The sequence below is a fragment of the Miniopterus schreibersii genome (genome assembly GCF_964146895.1).
Source record: "Miniopterus schreibersii genome assembly, chromosome: Y".
NCBI lineage: Eukaryota > Metazoa > Chordata > Mammalia > Chiroptera > Miniopteridae > Miniopterus > Miniopterus schreibersii.
This window is the reverse complement of record NC_138120.1, coordinates 765,001-783,071: the sequence shown is the minus strand read 5'-3', so window position 1 is coordinate 783,071 and position 18,071 is coordinate 765,001. Positions and strand designations below refer to the sequence as shown.

Sequence of the window (18,071 nt, the reverse complement as noted above, 5' to 3'; positions counted from 1 at the left end):
GAAACATCAATGATGAGAGAGTCATTGATCGAGCCCGCAACCCGGGCGTGTGCCCTGACCGGGAATCGAACCCTGATCACCTGGACCCTAGGTCGACGCTCAACCGCTGAGCCACGCCCGGCCGGGCAGATTTTTATTTTTATTTAATAGGCAGAAAGAATAAATAAACGGGACTGCGTCGAACTGAGAAGGTTCGGGGCCGGTAAACGTTGCCATCCACAAAACCAAAAAAATTAACCTCATAAATGACAGAAGGTCTGTGTCAATGATCCATCGATCGATCAGGGGTTAATATCCGAGATCTATAAGGAACTCGTACAACGTAAAAACCAAAACAAAAACCAGTCCGGCTGAAAATGGGCCGAGGGCCTCAACATTTCTGCAAAGCGAACATACGGACGGTCCATAGACAATATCCCACAAAAAAGAAAAAATACTTTTGACAAAATTCAAACTCCATTTATACTGAGAGCCCTCCAGGTACAGACGGAACTCACCTCAACATAATAAACGTTAATGTTACTGTAATTATTTATTTTCAACCTATTTTATTTTATTGTTTTAACTTTTTATTTTAATTTACTTGTTTTTATTTTTATTTAACTATTTTTAAATTTATTTTAAAGAATCATTTATTTTATTATTTAGCTAGTTTTCATTAATGCAAATATTTTTATCTATTTAAATTTTTTTTAATCCTCAAGGATATTTTTCCCATTGCATTTCAGAGAGAGTGGAAGGGCTAGAGAGAGAGAAACATGGATGTGAGAGAGACGCATCGATGGGTTGCCTCCCGCACGTGCCCCGACCAGGGCCAGGGATCGAACCAGCAAATCCAGGTACATGCCCTTGACCGGAAATCGAACCCAGGACCCTTCAGTCTGCAACCGACGCTCTAACCACTGAACCAAACCAGCTAGGGCTTGCTTAATTATTTTAAAATTTTATTTAAATATTTATTTTTAAAATTTTTTTTTTTTCTGAATTATTTAATTTCATCCAGGCGGGAAATGTGTAAGCTACCCGTTTGTCCTCTGATCGGCCCGTCCCTCAATCTTTCCCGCTGCCCCGTATCTGCCCACACCCACTTCTGGGTTCTGGGTTCAGCTCCATCCGTCCATTCGGTGGCTCTGGGCCACGTCCACGGAGTCATTCTTAACACCATCCAAAATAAATCCCAATACACCCTGGAGTCGTCTCCCCGCTGCTCTGCACACAGCCCTGTTTACTATTCTTAGAAGGCCGCTCCCTAGCAAGGACTTACGTCTGCAAGGATTTTAAACCAGTTTGTCAAGTGCTCGGAAAAATTTCCCTGGTGGTTTTTTTTGTTAATCTTTCCCTAAGGTTATTTTTTCCATTGACTTTTAGAGAGAGAGAGAAACATCAATGTATCGAACCTGCAAACCCAGGTACATGCCCTTGACTGGGAATCGAACCCAAGACCCTTCAGGGTGAGGGCCGAGGCTCTAACCACTGAGCCACGCCAGCCAGGCTTCTCCTACTGTTCTTTGCCCTGAGCCGGGGTCTTGGCCATAGCTCAGTCCCGTCCGGGAGGCGCCCGACTCTCTTTATTCCTGAGGCTCAGCTTCATACACTCGAAGCCCAGGGGGCGGCACCGCCAACGTCCCCCAGCTTGGCGCCCACGAGCGGAGCTCAGTATCAGCTCACCGGCCCACGTGTCCGCCCTGTGTCTGGAGACATGTCACTTGTTTCAGTGGCGGGGGCGTGAAAGAGAAAGTTCAAAGGGTGAGGCCAACCCTTCTTGGCGAGAAGTCCCGTGGGTGGAGGACGGGTCCTAGGAGACAGCCAGGGAGAGGGGCTTGCAGGGCAGTGTGGACACAGCCTGAAGTGAAGAGCAAGGATGGACCTGGAGGATACGACGCTCAGGGAAACAAGCCAGTAAGAGAAAGACAAGTGTCCCGTGATCGCGCTCGTATGGGGACTCTAATGAACAAAATAAACCGATTAATAAAATTAAGTCCAGAGACACAGAAGCATGGAACAGACTGGGGATCTCGGAGGGAAGCGGGGAGGGGTGGGGAGAGATTAACCAAAGAACTTATGTGCATCTGTGCATAACCCACGGGCACAGGCGATAGTGTGGGGAAGGCCCTGGGGCGGGGGCCAGAACCGGGGGTGGGGGGCAAGGGCGAAAAAACGGGGGACATCTATCTCCAATACTTTCAACAACAAAGATTTTTTTTTCAAAAAAGCGCCTTAGCCAGCTGGACTCGGTGGTTAAGAGCATCGGCCTGAGGACCAGAGACTGGCGGGTTCGATTCCAGGTCAAGGGCCCGTACCTGGGCGTGTGCGGGAGGCAACCCATCGAAGTTTCTCTCCCCCCCTTCCACACGCTCCCTCGGAAAATCAATGGAAAAATATCCTCAGGTGAGGATTGACGACAGCAACAAAAAAAACACACAGCAAGGTCCGGCTTCCAGGACACGTGACTGGCCCCCGACCGCATTTACTTGATTAAACCGTAAGCGGCTTTTCCCTAAGACGACCAAAGCCGCCTACCTGCGGGATGTCCCAGTAATGAGATGGCGTGTTGAGAAGGGCCGGGAGACGCTCCTCGGAGATTCCAGGTGGGTGCCTGGATTCACCCCGTCACGGGCACGGTTTCGCAGACACGGGCAAAGTCAGGTGCCATCGGGACAGACGAGAGGTTGCAGGTTTGATCCTCGGCACGCGGGAGGCGACCAATCAATGTGTCTCTCTCACATCAAGGCGTCTCTCCCTCTCCCCCGTCCCCCTGCCTCCCTCCCTTTCACCCCTCTCTAAAAATCAACAGAAAGAATATCCTCGGATGAAGATCTGCAACAGAAAACTAGCTGATGGGTTTCCTCGGAGGTGGCAAAAAGGGTCTCGAATTACATCGTGGGGGTGGGTCGTGGAACTGGACATAGTAAAAAAACCAGAAAACAAAACCTCACACACGCTGCATTGTCCACTTTTACACGGGTGGATATTTTGGTATGTGGACCGTATCTCATCTAGGCTATTTTTTTTTAACACAACAGTTTTACGTCCATGAAAATTTTATTTTTTGTTAATCACCTGAGGATGTTTTCCATTAATTTTTTTTTAGAGAGAATGGAAGGCAAGGAGGGGGGAGAGAGAATGAGAGAGAAACATCAATGAGAGACACGTCGATGGGTTGCCTCCTGCACGTGCCCTGTTCCGGGCGAGGAGCAAACCTGCAACCCAGGTACGAGCCCTTGACCAGGAATCGAACCCAAGGCCCTTCAGTCCACGCTGATGCTCTTACCACTGAGCAACACCAGCCAAGACTCATGCAAAATTTGAAAGGAAGACAGGCAGAGGTTTTCTTTCTCTATACCCCAAGCCCTCCCCAGTGAGGCTGGTTTTGTGTGTGTTTTTTCCTTAAGTGTATTTGGAAACTTGGGAACAAAATGCAACTTGCCTCAAATAGCCACCCTGCAGGCTTGATGAAAACTGACCGCCTCCTGCTCTGCGCGCTTGACCGCCTGCCTCTGTCTCACGCGGTCCCCACTCTCACAGGGAACTAAGAGACTCAAGCGGGAGGCTGACAGTAAGAACCCCGCTTCTCTTGCTTATGAATATAAGGAACTAGGGGGACCAACATTCTACTGCATTTGTTAAGAGACAACTCCAGGGGGTGCTTCTCCTGTCCCATCCAAAGGCCCCTCCCTGGCGTGCCCTGGACAGAAGCCAGTCACCCTCTGACCCTGACCCTGACCCTAAATACTGAAACAGGCTCAGCTCAGCAACAGAGTCCAAAGACTTTACAACGAACACAAAGTACACAAAATACTGGCTCATTGGAAAAAGGATTTTATTTCAACCTTAAAAATGCAAACTGGAAGAAACACCCCTTCTCTGAACTCAAATGTCACGGTGATTTTTACATCTGTCTGCACTTCACCTGGAGAGGTGAATGGTTATAAAATTTTAACAAGTGTGCAGCCTTAAATCGGACTGAAACATATCCTAGTAAAAATAATTTAGCAAAACAGCTTCTTAAAAAAAACTGCACACACGGACCTTGACTAGGAACTGAAGCTTTTAATCGACTTCCCTCTCTTCGCTTAGTTACCGGGATTTGTAGAATGTTTCTGAAGATCGGGGGCCGGCCACCCCCACCACGCCCCACGGCCCCAACACCTAGTCCGAGTTTCAGTCTTACAGGACTCCCTTCTCCAGGGGTCGCTTGGTTCCTTTGGCGTCCCAGCCACGGGGCTTCCCAGTGCTAAAATTTCAAAAAGGAAAAAAAAAAATCCCCGGCAGGACTCGGCGGAAGTTCTCTCTCTCCGCGCCCCACAGGACCGTGATGTCCCCACGGGGACCACCCATCCCCACAGCCCTTCCCAGCGCCTGCCGTGACGACGGCAAGAGGGGGTCGCTGAGCGGTACTGAGATCCTGCACTGCCTGGTCACAGGGCGGGTCAGCCGTCTCTCGCATTAGGCTCAGCTTTTCTGCAGACAGAGAGAACTGGCGAGATTAAAGCTATCCGTCAACATCTTAAGGGAAACTAAGGTCTTGGGTCCCACTGCGGAACCCAAGGGCCACCTGCGTTGAGAGGAGTCGTAAGCGCTGCCCTTGTCCACGCTGAGGCTCCTGGGACGTGCGTTTCTGAGGCAGCGAGCAGAAGAACCAGGATGCTCCCCCAGGTCCTGATCTTCCAGGATGGGGCAGACCATGCCCTGCATTACCTGTCCCAGGTGCTGCGGTGCCGGCTGGGGGACCCCGAACGGGACCTCTGGCTGCGGCGATGGCGGCTGTGCTTCCTCCCTGAGCCACCCCTGCGGTCACGGCTCCTCTCTCGGTGGCCCGAGCGGTCTTTGCTGTGGGACTTTCGTGACCGGGCATGAGTGGGGCTTGAGCTGCGCCGGTGGGGGCTGTCGTCCTGGTGGGAGCGTTTCTTATGGGATCTCCGCTCCTTGCGTGGCCTCCCGTCCTCCCGGCTGCCGGCCCGCTGCGACCGGCTCCGATCCCTCGTGTGTCTGTCCTCGCCGCCCGGGTCCCCGCCGGCCCGGCCCCGACCCTTGCTGGGCTCCCGGTTGCACTTGTCTAGCTCTGAAATGGCGTCCTTCCGGGGTACATTCTGGTCGCAGGAGGTGGGGACGCCCTTGGGTTGCTGGTTATTGTCGGGGATGCAGGAAAGAACGGCCGGGCACCTTTTCTCGGGCGAGGTGGTGTTGGGGGTGGCTGGGCCAGGCGGCTGCTGGTCCCTGCCCTGGGTGTCCTCGGCCACGTTCCCGTTCACGTTTCGGGGAGTGCACTCCGTCTCCGGCCGCAGCGGGGTCTCCTTCGGGGTGCCGGGGGGCGGCGGGCCCCCGGGGAGACGCGGGGAGGTCGCGCCGACACACCCAGCCGACACCGTCTGCAGGATGTCCAGCACAGGCTGCAGCAGGTCCGCGGGCGCGACGCCCAGCTCGTCCTGCGCCTGCGGGTCGTCCGCCTTCTTGCTCAGCAGGATGCTCAGCAGGCGCTGGCGCAACTGCCGCTCCTTCCTCTGCAGCCCCAGCGCTCGCTCCTTCTCCTCCTCTACGCGCCGCAGCTCAGCCTCCTGCAGCCGCCGCCGCTCCTCCAGCTGCTGCTGCCGCAGGGCCTGCTCCTTCTGCTCCTGCTCCTGGACCTTCAGCGCCTGCGGGAGAGAGGCACGGCCTCAGAGGGGCCCGGGGCCCGCCCTCACGCTCGGGGCGGCTCTGGGCTCTCAGACGCCCCACGGCCTGAGGTGCCGGACGACGGCCTGGCCGATACGGCACCCATCCCTGCCACACCCGGCGGTCATGCGTCCATCCGGGCGAGGTGCACACCCCACGGCAAAGCTACTTGGCACAGCCCCGGGCAGGCATTTCGGGGGTGGCCCAGGCCCCTCTGTGGTCGCCACACCAGGGAGCTGAGATGACGACGCAGACACAGGCCGCCCAGGCCGCCGGGACGTGCTGGGCCAGCCTGGGTCAGTGTCTTCAATATTCACCATGAAATAAGAGCTGAGCTGCCACATCTCAGCGCGCCTGCCACTGTCCTTCCCGGGGCCTTATCAACACTGTAATTAGACAACAAGTTAGGGGGTCGCCCTGGGCCAGGCCGACGGGGCACGAGGCTGCCTGAGCTCAGGCCTGTCCGTCCGTGGCCCCCGGCCCAGCTCCAGGAGTTACCAGCCGGGCCTCCGGGAAGCATAAGGAGGCTCTTGGGCCTGAGGGTTCATCCACACAGCACCAGTCATCCACACAGCACCGGGCAACACCTGCCACAGCTGCAGAAGCACGACGCAACCCGGCAGGTGCTGTGGTGCACCCCAGGTTCCCTGGGATGCAGGCTCAGTCCTCGTGCCCCTGTCCCCCCTTCCCAGGACTGCTGGCCATAGGGGGTCAGGGCAAGGATGGGTGACCTGGTCAGCGCATTCCAGGCAGAGGAGAGCAAGGGGGGGTGGGGGCTGAGTGACTCTCTGAGAGCTCTGCCACTCCTCCCCGTCTCTCCAGGAAACAGTTACCCTTGGCTTTGGTCACCCCAAGGCCATCCAGCCAGTACCCAGGAAGCCTGGACACAGGTGACACTAACTCAAAGCTCTACCATCTCCCTAAGTCTGAAATCCGGAACGAGGCAGGAACCCTACCCACACCGGAGGACAGCCACCCTCTCTGGGAAGCCTATTCCTCTGGCTGTGGCTACAGCCGCCGCGCCACATAGGCACGCACACCCGTGAGTGTGGCCCGGCCCGGGTACCTTGGCGCGGCTCAGCAGCTCTGCGATCAGCCGGATGGACTGCAGGTTGCGCTGGGCCAGCAGCAGCTTCCGCTCCTCCAGCTTGATCTTCTCCTGCAGCTTTTTCTGCTCCTCCGCCTGCAGCTTCTCCAGCTTCTTCTGGTTGCGGCGGAGCTCGCGGTCCCTCTGCTTCTGCTCCCTCTTGCGCAGCTTCTCCTCTCTCTTTCGCTCCCTCTCCATTTCTTCCAGTTCCTTCTGTTTCCTGCGCAAACACACAAGGAGGCCGTTAGGCAGACGCAGGGCGGCAGGTGAACACCCTGTACCGACACAGGTGCTATTTTAAGCCAGCGGGAAAAGCAGATCTGGGAAAATGTTCACACGATTAACCATTTCAGCTCTTTATCCCCAAATCCATTTCAGTTGAGCCAAAACACCCAAGAAGCAGCAGACCCACAAGGTGAGGGTTTCAGTCTCCCCAGGGACAGTGTTGCTACGTGGGACCCAAACCTGAAGCCCTGTAGAGAGGGAGCCATGGATTTGACACCATGACTGTTTCCCTCTGAACAACACGCACCAGCTACAGGTGGAGGCCACACAACAGGAGAGGGCGGTCAGGCACTGGCTTCAGCTCAGAAAGGAACAGCTCCTAAAATGCCAGGTCAATCCACAGCGATCCCCAGTAGGGACAAGTTCCCCACCCCGGTGCCCTCGGAGGCTGCGTGGCACCCGGGGAACCTCGGTCCTGCACAGCCACAAGGAATATTTTGGAAGCATTCCGCCCAGGAAACATCACACAAGGAGGATCACACACCGCACGATCCCGTTTGTGTGAAATTCTAGAAAACGCAAACCCCCAATGACAGAAAGCTGAGGATGCTTCGCTCTGGAGTGTCCTGATGGAGGGACCAACAGCACCCACATCTCATGGACATCCTGGGAGGACATTAAATAAATGCTACTTAAAGATGGTGACTTTTCTTTGAAATAAATCCACAGCACGCCAAACAACTTAGCTCCAACAATGCTTTTGGGGGGAAATCCCTGATATGAGCACCAAAGGTAAGCAGGACGGACTACGACCCCAGGGACCGTCTGGAGCACCCTTGTCCACTCCCTGGGTTTAAGATTGTCAAACACAGTTCACATGAAGACAGGGGTGCTCCACGCAGGATGACACCTAGGAGGGACCCGGGGAGCTGCCACAGAGAGGACGGAGCGTGGGGTGAGGAAGCAGGGTGCAAATGCCCTGCAGGCCAGGAAGGAGCCGGGCAGAGTGCCGAGGGCCGAGCACCAGGCTTCCCGCCACACTCCAGGGCAGGCCCCACAACCTCAGGAGCTGCGGCTCACATGGCCTCCTGGAGATTGCACGTGGCCATCGCTCGAATAAACACGACTCAATCCCAAGCATGACCTTCCAGGAACATGATGCCTGCAGCTGCACCCTGTTCCTCATTAAACCTGCACCACCCACACCTGTGACGGAGGAAATGGGGAGCAGACGCGGGGGCGCCCTGCGTCCAGCCTGCAGGCTCAGGCCAAGAGAGGGCAAGGGCCATCCTGGTATGACTGAAGCCCTGCACATGAGCCCCACACCCGCCCCAGCTGGCACGAAACACAGGCCCCCTTCCTGTCACCCCAGGGCCCCAGCACCAGCACCAGCCTGCTGCCCAGAACCCTCTGTCCTCACCCTACCCCCGCCCCACACGGAGCCTACATCTGTCCTCAAGGACCACACGTCCCACTTCCTGAGCTGCTTTTTCCTCCCATAAAGGCCAAGGAAAGGGCCCCCGAGCTGCTTTGTGAAATGCTGGGGTAACTAGGCAGACGGACAGCACAGTCTGTGGGTCACAGTTGACACTTGGGGACAAGCCCACTCCGGACACAGGCTGGTCTGGTCTTCACGCTGCAGGATGTGTCTCGACTAGGCTGCCTGCCTGGGCTTTCCCTGCTCTGCCCAAGAGCTGATGTTTTACAAAGTGTACCATCCATCTCCTTCCCTCCAGGCAAAGCCCTGAGGACAGCTGCCCCACCACAAACTGGTCTCATGCTCCCCAGGCGTCCCGCTCTGTGCAGAGGTGACCTGGCTCCACGGCTCAGACGCAGGACTGCTCAGGGCCTCTCCTACCTGACCCACACCCTCCCTGTCATCCACAGGTAGTCCGGCCTCCCCAAACCATGGTGTGGGGTTCATACGACGACAACAGCTTGGTCTGGCACCACAAGCTGGACCAGGGCTCTGAGGCAAAGACGGAAACGGCTCAGGACACACATATGCTCATGGCTGCACAGCTGACCCAAGGAAGACCAGAGGAGAAAACAAGGACCCACAGTGGGAGACAGTTATGTCAGTTCCTCGGAGAGATAAACTGAAAGTCAGGAGTGACTCCCACAAACATCCCCCCACCCCGTGTCTGAGACGGGACTTCAGCAAACACAAAGCAGAGGCACACACACGTGTGCTGGAAACTCCAAGAGCACAGCGGCAGGGACGGCATACGCAGAACTTCTCTGCTTCCCAAAACTGGGGAAATATCCTTGGTTATGTTACTTTTATAACAACCATAAAAACTGCAAAAGGGGGTAAATTGTGACCTGAGTTGCTCTCCTGACATCTGAAGCAGTTATAGGCCTCTCCACTGGAACTGTTTATTATTAAAACGGGCCATTCCATCAGGTCTCTATAATCGTTTTGTGAGCGTAGCTTCAACCAAATGCAGAACACACAACAGCCAGGCCGATTCGCTGGCTTCAGCAGGACACACAGAGGCGCGTGACTGACATGCTCTGGAGGGCAGGGCAGGTGCAGTCGTGGGACCCGCACAGGCCCTGTCTCAAGTGGAAATAAATTTTGGGGTGGGAACAAAGGTGCTCGCACTTTGTACCAAGTCCCCAGCAGCCGTGGCATGTGAGCACAAGTACACAAATGCACACATGAGTCAGGCATGGCTTCCAAGGCCCCAAGCACACACACAGCCCACCTCTCCTCGGCCCTCTGCCGCTCCTCGGCTTCCTTCTCTCGCCGCTTCTGTTCCTCCCGCTGCTGCTCCAGCTCCTGCAGTTTCTGTCTCTCCAGCTGCCGCTTCTTGATGGAGGCATCGCTTAGATGTTTGGTTGAATCGAAAGAGACCTTCAGAACAAAATACAGTGCCAAGTGGAGAGACCGATGGCACCATCTCCTAGCTGGGAGGAGCATGACCCCCACAGGCAGGCATGCACACACAAGAGGCATCATTGAGTCCTTCAGATGACCACAGCTACAGGGTGCTGTCCACTCAGGAGCCAGCCAGACCCAGGACATATGCTGGAATCCCAGTTTCTGGGTCCAGACTGAACCCCCCACCCCATGAAGTCCCGATTCAATCACAGAGGATGAACTCGCCCTGGGACGTTACCTTGCCTTTGCCTTGCTTACTAAGAATAAAAAAGTTGCCCCATTAACGAGACAATTCTCCCCTTCTGCTCCCAGCAGCCCCAATGTCCCACCAACCATGCCCAGGACCCACCCACCACAGGGCCTGTGCCTCTACGAATAGGTGCAAGCTGTCCAGCAGCCACAAAAACCTGACTCCTCTAGGAGGCTGGTGTCCTTGTCACCACAAACTGAGGACACAGTACACACCAATAGAACAGAAGCCCTGCCTCCTTTAAAACAGGGGGTTTGGGAGGCACCAAGCTGTCCCAGCTCCTTCAGGACAGAATTCCTTTCAGATGACCCCAAAACTACATTCATACACTTGGCCGTCGCACGTGTTGCTAAAGATATGACTTCCGTTTGGCCAGTGTTTAACCCAACCACCAGATGACCAAAAGGTTGGGGGTCTGATTCCCAGTTAAGGGTGTGTCCCTGGGTTGCAGGTTCGTCCTGCCCTGGTTGGGGCATGAGCCAGAGGCAATGCCTGCACCTGAAATTCTACAGATCACACATCTGTTGTGATGTCTTCCCCTTACTCTGCACAGGCCGGAGGGCGGCCGCCGTCCAGCAGGAAGCCAAGTCTCACCTTGATGTTGCAGGCCACGGCTTTGCCGTCCTCCCCCTTGTACATGAGCTTCATCCCACGCAGGGCGCTCATGGCCTGGATGAAGCCGGCGTATTCACAGTACTGGACATACGCCTCGAAGTTCAAGTGGCCCCCGAAACTGAAGGTATGGAAGTTGCGCCCAGTCATCTCCTCCCGGTAGGGGTCCAGCATGGGGATGTCCACGTTCCGGATCTCCCCAAACTTCTCAAACACCTTGACTAGGACATCCTCGCTGGGCTTTTCGGAGCCCGACTCCTTCAGGGCGAACCACTTGCAGGGCAGCCCCTCCAGGTGGATAGTGTCCGGCCGCTCTCCGGGCAGCGTCTCGTTCATGTCCTTGGCGTCCCGGAAGAAAGAGTCCCAATCGTGGCGGGTGGGGAAGTCGATCTTGAACTCGGCGGCCCGCACCTTGAGGATGTCGGAGAAGCCGCTGAGCTTGATGGTCTTGCCGTCCAGGCAGGCCAGGAAAGACTTGACCATGCTCCTGTTCTCCACCTCGCCCTCGAAGCGGATGAAGTCCATGGTGCTCTTGGAGATGCGTAGCGTGGAGAACTGGTGGTTGTGCACCATGCCCTTCAGCCTCTCCATCACCTCCCAGTTGGAGATGGACTTCCCCGGCTGCTTCAGCTGCGGGAGGGCCACGCTGATGGTCATCTTGGTGATGGGCTTCAGGTAGAGACCGTAGAGAGGGCACAGTTCCACCGCCTCAGACGTGTCGTGCACTATGGTAGCCGCTGCCATAGCCGGGACCTTGGGCCTGGGACAAACACAAGGGATGGTCAGTACTCGAGGCCCAGGGAAGAGAAAGTGGTGTCAACCTCAATAAAAGCCCTCATCACCCGAGTGGCTGTTGGTTGTAAACCATCAGATCACACTAAAGGGAACAAAGACCTGGATGGACAAACACTTTTAAGAACAGCTCAGCGTCCGAACTTCCATCTGCGCTGACTGGCACCCAGGACCCAGAAGCAGCTGTCCCAGGGCCAGCTCCCCACCCTCGTGCAGCAGCTGGGGGAGGGGCAAACCAGGGTCCGCCTAGCTCCCCAGAAAGGTACAAGCAACTTGCTGGAGAACAGGCAGAGCTCAGCTCCAGGCACCTGGGAGGGTCTTGGAGGAGGCAGCCTGGTGTTTGCACAGAAGAAACAGGAGGTTTCGTGGTGATAAAACAATGTTCCTCTTTCCCCAAGTGACAGCTGAAAGTGCTAGAACCAGAGCCACCTGTGGCTTCCCCGCCACCTCCTCTGTGGCTGGTCCCCCCTACTGGTCTGACGAGTCCTCGGAAGGCCAGGCTCCAGCCAAGAGCTTGGCATCAGACACCCACACAACCTGGTGGGGGGTGGGACCTGTCCAGCCAAGTGCCCACCAGCTCTGCTCACCCACCAGTTCAGCTGGGACAGTTCCAGGCACAAGTCCTGAGACACAGGTGGGGGGGGGTGGCAGGGCCCCAAAGCGGGAGTGTCTGAGCAGGATGCAGAGCCAGCTGGAAGGGTGGGTGGGGGCTAGAGCCTAGCCTGAGAGCCCAGACCTGCCCCCAGGACGGCCCCTTTCCCCCAGGACACCCACTCCCCCCAGGACGGCCCCTTTCCCCCAGGACACCCACTCCCCCCAGGACAGCCCCTTTCCCCCAGGACACCCCATCCCCTCCAGGACAGCCCCTTTCTCCCAGGACACCCCCTTTCTCCCAGGACACCCCCTTCCCCCAGGACACCCCTTTCCCCCAGGACTCCGAGGACCAGACAGCCGCACCCCAATCAGGACATGGCACTGTCTTCATCCCCTAGCTGCCCCAGGCCACCCTCAGTCCCCGGGGTGCACCCCCAATCTCTCCAACCCCCACAAGCAGCCTCCCTATCTTCTGGGTACCCCCATAAATCCCCTATCACGATTGGTACCCCGGCTTCTCCAGCCCCCTGTGTTCCTGGCCTCCAGGCAACAGCCTCCCTGGGGCTCTCGGTCTCCATGGCAACCCCCAGACGCAGCCCCCACCCCAGTCTCCTTGATACTCCCCGCCCCTCCCCCACCTTCCCCCTCACAGGCCCCACTGTACCCCGGAACCCAGGCTTCCCGACCCCCCACCCTCAGCACCCCCGGACCGCAAGTACTTCAGGCCCACCCCCGACCTCCCGCTGACCCCTGACGTCCCGGCAGACCCCTACCCACAAACCCCCGGGATGCCCCGGGGCCCCAGATCCCCCGTATCCCTGCCCGCCCAGCACCCCCGGCCCCCCAGACCCTCAGGACCCCTGGAACGCAAGTACTTCAGGGCCCCGGCCCCTTCTGGCGTCTCTCGGGCCCGACCCCCCAATGACTCCCCGCCCGCGGCCCCTTCCGGCGCCCCACAGACCCCGGCCCCCGGCCCCTTCCGGCGCCCCAGAGACCCCGGCCCGCGCTCCCTCCGGCGCCCCGCAGACCCCGACCCTCGTCCCCTGCTGGCCCCCCAATGACTCCCCGCCCTCGCCCCCTCCCGGCGCCCCCGGACCGCGGCCCCTTCCGGCGCCGCAGAGACCCCGGCGCCTCGCGGCCCGGGCCCCGGCCCCGGCCCCGGCCCCGGCCCCGGCCCCGGCCCCGGCGGGAGGGGGCGCTCACCGGCTCAGGGCACCGCCTGCGTCCCCCGCCGCCGCCGCCCTGGCCCCAGCTCGCTGCGCCCCCCGACGACCCCGGCAGGCGCGGCCTCTCGTCCGGAGCCGACCCCGTCCGCCGGAAGCGCCCCTGACGCGCCGTGCTGCCGCCGCCGCTGGCCCTGCCGCTGCCCGGCCCTGTGACGCACTTCTGCTTCCGGCGCTCGGGGGCCGGCGGAAGCGGCCGCGCGGCGGCTCCAGGGCTCTCCTCCCGGCACGGCCCCGCCCCTAAGGCGGGACTTCCGGCGCGGGCCCGGGAGGAGGCGGGCCGGACCCGGCTCTGCACTGCGCGTGCGCGAGTGCGCCCCGCCTCCCCCAGGGTCAAGCGAACACCTGCCCCCAAGTGCGGGCGGCGGCCGGAGGGGGCGCCCGTCCGCTTTAAGGCGCAGGCACCTAAATTATGATGATAATCGTGTGTAACACAGCAATATGCATTCCCTGCAAATTCTTTACTATCCACTCCTTTGTTTATTTTATTATGCATGTTAATTTACCATACATCCTACAATCTAATCATACATTTTTATTACCTAGCCATGCACCTATGAATTACTTCATTTATTACATATGGTGATTGGTGATCCATCATCGCTAATTCAGCTATAGCACTTAAATTATTTACTATAGAACCACGCATTTATTAATTACTTTAATTATTTATTACGTCTTGATTGTCTAGATTAGACATTTCCCTCCAGGTTGCATTACATTCTTATGTGTTTATATAGAAGACCATAATGCAATTTAAACATATGCTATTTTAAGTGTTCCCTATTGTCAGGTTCTATGTGCTATTTATTTTTGATAACATAAAATTTAAAAATAAAAATGTTACAGTTTACACATAATACTTAATATAATTTTATATGTTTATATAGTATATCCTTATATAACATATTCTTATATGGTTACATAATTGAATTATGAATTGGCCAATTATAATTTATTAAGCTCCCACATTATGCCGGATCCTGCACCAGACGTGTGCTTATGATGCTCCTAAGATGTCACGGAAGTCCCCAAACTGAAAATGTAGGCTCGGAAAACAAGAACAGGGACCCTCCGTTATTAAACACAGGTGCCCAGGCATTAACATCAGAGAGGGGAGGGTGGGAAAGGGGACCCCATTTCAAGTCAAGTTTTAAACAGAAAAGGGCTCCCGGGGCATTTCTGGGCGTCTGCTATATGGGCCTTGTGTGGTCCTATTCACACACTGTTCACAGAGACAAGTAGGACTTTTAAAAAATTTTTTTAGAGACTGTAAAGGACGGAGGGGGAGAGAGAGAGAAACATCAATGTGAGAGAGACACATCCATTGGTTGCCTCCCCCACGAGCCGCATCCAGGGCCCTGGATCGAACCTGCAATCCAGGCACGTGCCCTTGACTGGGAATCGAACCCTTGACCCTTTGGTGTCCCGGCCGATGCTCTAACCACCGAGCCCACTGGCCCGGGACTGAAGGGTGGCGGGTTCCATCCCAGTCAAGGGCACATACCTAGGTCGCAGATTCGATCCCAGGCCCTGGTTGGGGCATGTGTTGGAGGCGACCAATCTATGTGTCTCTCTCACATCAATGTTCCTTCCACTCCCTCTAAAAAAAAAAAAAATCAATGGAAAAAATATCCTCGAGTGGGGATTAACCAAAAGAATCAAAAATAAGAAATAAAAATAAAATCCCTACTCAGCTGTAGAAGTCAGAGACGTCAGAGAGATTTGAAGGAGCAGAAACACGGCCTGGAGGCCTCGAGGAAGGACACGGCCTTGTACACTTTTAAACTGTTCCAGCCTGACCCTTACCCCTAATCCTGGCCTCAAACCAGAGGCCGCACCTAATCTTACCTATAACCTGAGTCGTAACCTTAATACCAACCTCAACACTGGTGCTGAGCTCAACCCTAACCCGAAACCGAACGCCACTCGTCCTGACCTCAACCCAAATCCTAACTCTAAACCTAACCCAGCTGTCCGCTCATCCATCCATCCATCCATCCATCCATCCATCCATCCATCCATCCACCCACCCATCCACCCAGGTGTCTGTCCACTCATCCAGCCACCCACCCATCCCTTCATCTATCCTTTACGCACCCACCCACCCAGCCACCTCCCCATCTATCCATCCATCAGCCGGCCCATTCACTCATCCACCCACCCACCCACCCACTTCCCTCTCTCCATCCATCCACCTCAGTTACACAAGCTGTTATTCAAAACAACGTTTCACCCTGGCCGGTGGTGCTCAGTGGTTACAGCAGTCGGCCCTCGCCTGCTGGTCAAGCGCCCGGGGTACCTGGGTTGCCTGTTGACTCCCCACCTCTGGAAGCAACCAGTTGGCGTGTCTCTCTCATCCATGGTTCTCTCTCCCTCGCCTCCCTGCTCCCTTCCACTCTCTAAAAACCAACGGAAAAAAACACCCTCAGGCGAAAATTAACAAAAACAGCAACAAACAAGAAACAACAACACGATTTTTCCACCAGGGGGCACACGCACCACCCTAGGGAGCACTGGATGGAGCTCCCTCCTGTATTGATCCTCTGGCCCGGCCTTGCAGCCAAGGTCTTGAGGGTCAGTTAACCCATCATCTCACGTCCGCCCAGTGGTTCCCCATGAACATTAGCCTATTTATGAAAAACACCTTTTGCAATTTTGCCACCAGGTAATTCTTTTTATTTTTCTTTTTAAAATACATTTTTATTGATTTCAGAGAGAGGAAGGGAGAAAGAGAGAGAGACAAACATCAATGATGAGAGTCATTGATCGGCTGCCTTCTGCACGCCCCTGACTGGGGATCGAGCCCACAACCCCCGGGTATGTGCCCTGACCGGGAATCGAACTGTGACCTCCTGGTTCGTAGGTCGATGCTCAACCACTGAGCCACGCTGGCTGGGCGACAAGGTCTATAAATTAGCATGTTTTTCATTTTTTACTGGCAATCCTACTGCCAGGAATTCATTCTATGGATCATTCCCCACAGATACACAAAGGCCTATGTGCAATTTATATTTCATATATGTGCATGTAGATATAGATATAGATGATATAGATAGATATAGATATAGATATAGATGATATAGATAGATATAGATATAGATATAGATATAGATATAGATATAGATATAGATGATATAGATATAGATATAGATATAGATGATATAGATATAGATGATATAGATGATAGATATATACATATAGATATAGATGATATAGATATAGATGATATAGATATAGATATAGATATAGATGATATAGATATAGATGATATAGATGATAGATATAGATATAGATATAGATAGATATAGATATAGATGATATAGATGATATAGATATAGATATAGATATAGATGATATAGATATAGATGATGATAGATGATAGATATAGATATAGATATAGATATAGATGATATAGATATAGATGATATAGATGATATAGATATAGATATAGATATAGATGATATAGATATAATAAATGTGTGTGTGTAGCCGAAGGACAGAACTAAAAACCTAGGAGCTAAATTAAGGGTGTTTGGTTAGATTGCAGGGGTCGGATGGGGGAATTAGAATGACCCTGGCCCTGGCCAGCGTGGTTCAGTGGTTAGAACGTCGGTTTGCACATCAGAGGGTCTCAGGTTCGATTTCCGGTCGGGCACAGGCCCCGGGTTGTGGGCTCGATTCTCAGTAGGGGGCGTGCAGGAGGCAGCCGATCAATGTTTCCCTCTCGTCATTGATGTTTCTCCTCTCTGTCTAAAATCAATTAAAACATATATATATATATACATATATATATATTTTTAAAGCCAGACCTCTCTCTGGCTCAGGTTCAGTCTTCACTATATTAAAACAAAGCCCAGAAGTGCTTTAACTCTGGGTAAATGCTTTGCAGGAAGATGTATAAATGTAATGAGGAAGGGGGAGGGCGGGGTCCCCGAGGAGTCGCTCAGGGTTTGCAGGAGGAAGTTGAGAGGACCCCGGCCTCCAGGGGCAGAGCTGTGTCCCCTACACCTAGTGTAGGTGCGGGGTGAGGAATGGGTGCGTGTGGGTGCACGGCTTTCCGTGGGAGAGATCCCAGCAACCTCCCGTGGGCTCCCCGAGGAGAAGGGAACCCTGATGGAGGCATTTTGCCAGGCTCAGGTCGATCTCGACTCCTACACAGAGAAAAATACGGTGTTTCCTGGAGCAGGACGTTTGCTTGGCTTGTGCAAAGACAGGCTTTATTTTCAGCATTGTTTTCTTCCTGCATTGTAGACACCTGTCGTCATGATGGATGCCTTCCCCGTTTCTTCCCCCAAAACCTGCACAGTGAGCACTGAGAGTTGCTTTTTTAAAATTTTTATTTTTTTTAATTTTTGTTAATCTTCACAGAGGATATTTTTACCATTGATTTATTTTTTTTTAAATTTTTTTACGGAGAGAGTGGAAAGAAGGGAGAGAAAGAGAGAAAGAGAAGGAGGAACATTGATGCGAGAGACACACAGCGATGGGTTGCCTCCCGCACAGGCCAGGGATCGAACCTGCAAACCAGGTACCTGCCCTTGGTCGGGAATGAGACCCGAGAGCCTTCGGTGTGCAGGCCGACGCTCTAACCACTGAGCCACACCGGCCGTGGCGAGTTGTTTTGTTTGTTTTTTAATAAATGGGCCAGCCTCACCTCTGTAAATCTTTGCAGCCTCTCACCTCTGAGAATGGCTGTTATCAACAGGACGAGCAATCACAAGGGTTGGGGAGGTTGTGGAGAAAAGG

General features: G+C 54.7%; 1 protein-coding gene across 2 annotated transcripts in view; it reads right to left on the bottom strand.

Moving 5' to 3' along the window:
* Positions 1–3,803: 3,803 nt before the first annotated feature.
* The window catches only part of LOC308551976 (A-kinase anchor protein 17A-like), a 40,481-nt gene continuing 26,213 nt past the window's right edge, over positions 3,804–18,071 (bottom strand). Inside the window, exons 1-5 of one of the 2 annotated variants that reach the window (XM_081126906.1) lie at positions 13,303–13,426; positions 10,696–11,473; positions 9,676–9,824; positions 6,719–6,959; positions 3,804–5,633 (exon numbers count right to left, since the gene is read on the bottom strand). In XM_081126906.1, coding sequence (XP_080983032.1) covers positions 4,695–5,633; positions 6,719–6,959; positions 9,676–9,824; positions 10,696–11,457 — 2,091 coding nt within the window. In that variant the 5' untranslated portion in view covers positions 11,458–11,473; positions 13,303–13,426 and the 3' untranslated portion in view covers positions 3,804–4,694. Of the gene's footprint in view, positions 5,634–6,718; positions 6,960–9,675; positions 9,825–10,695; positions 11,474–13,302; positions 13,427–18,071 lie in introns of those variants that run through there. The other variant, XM_081126907.1, reaches the window with a different exon arrangement.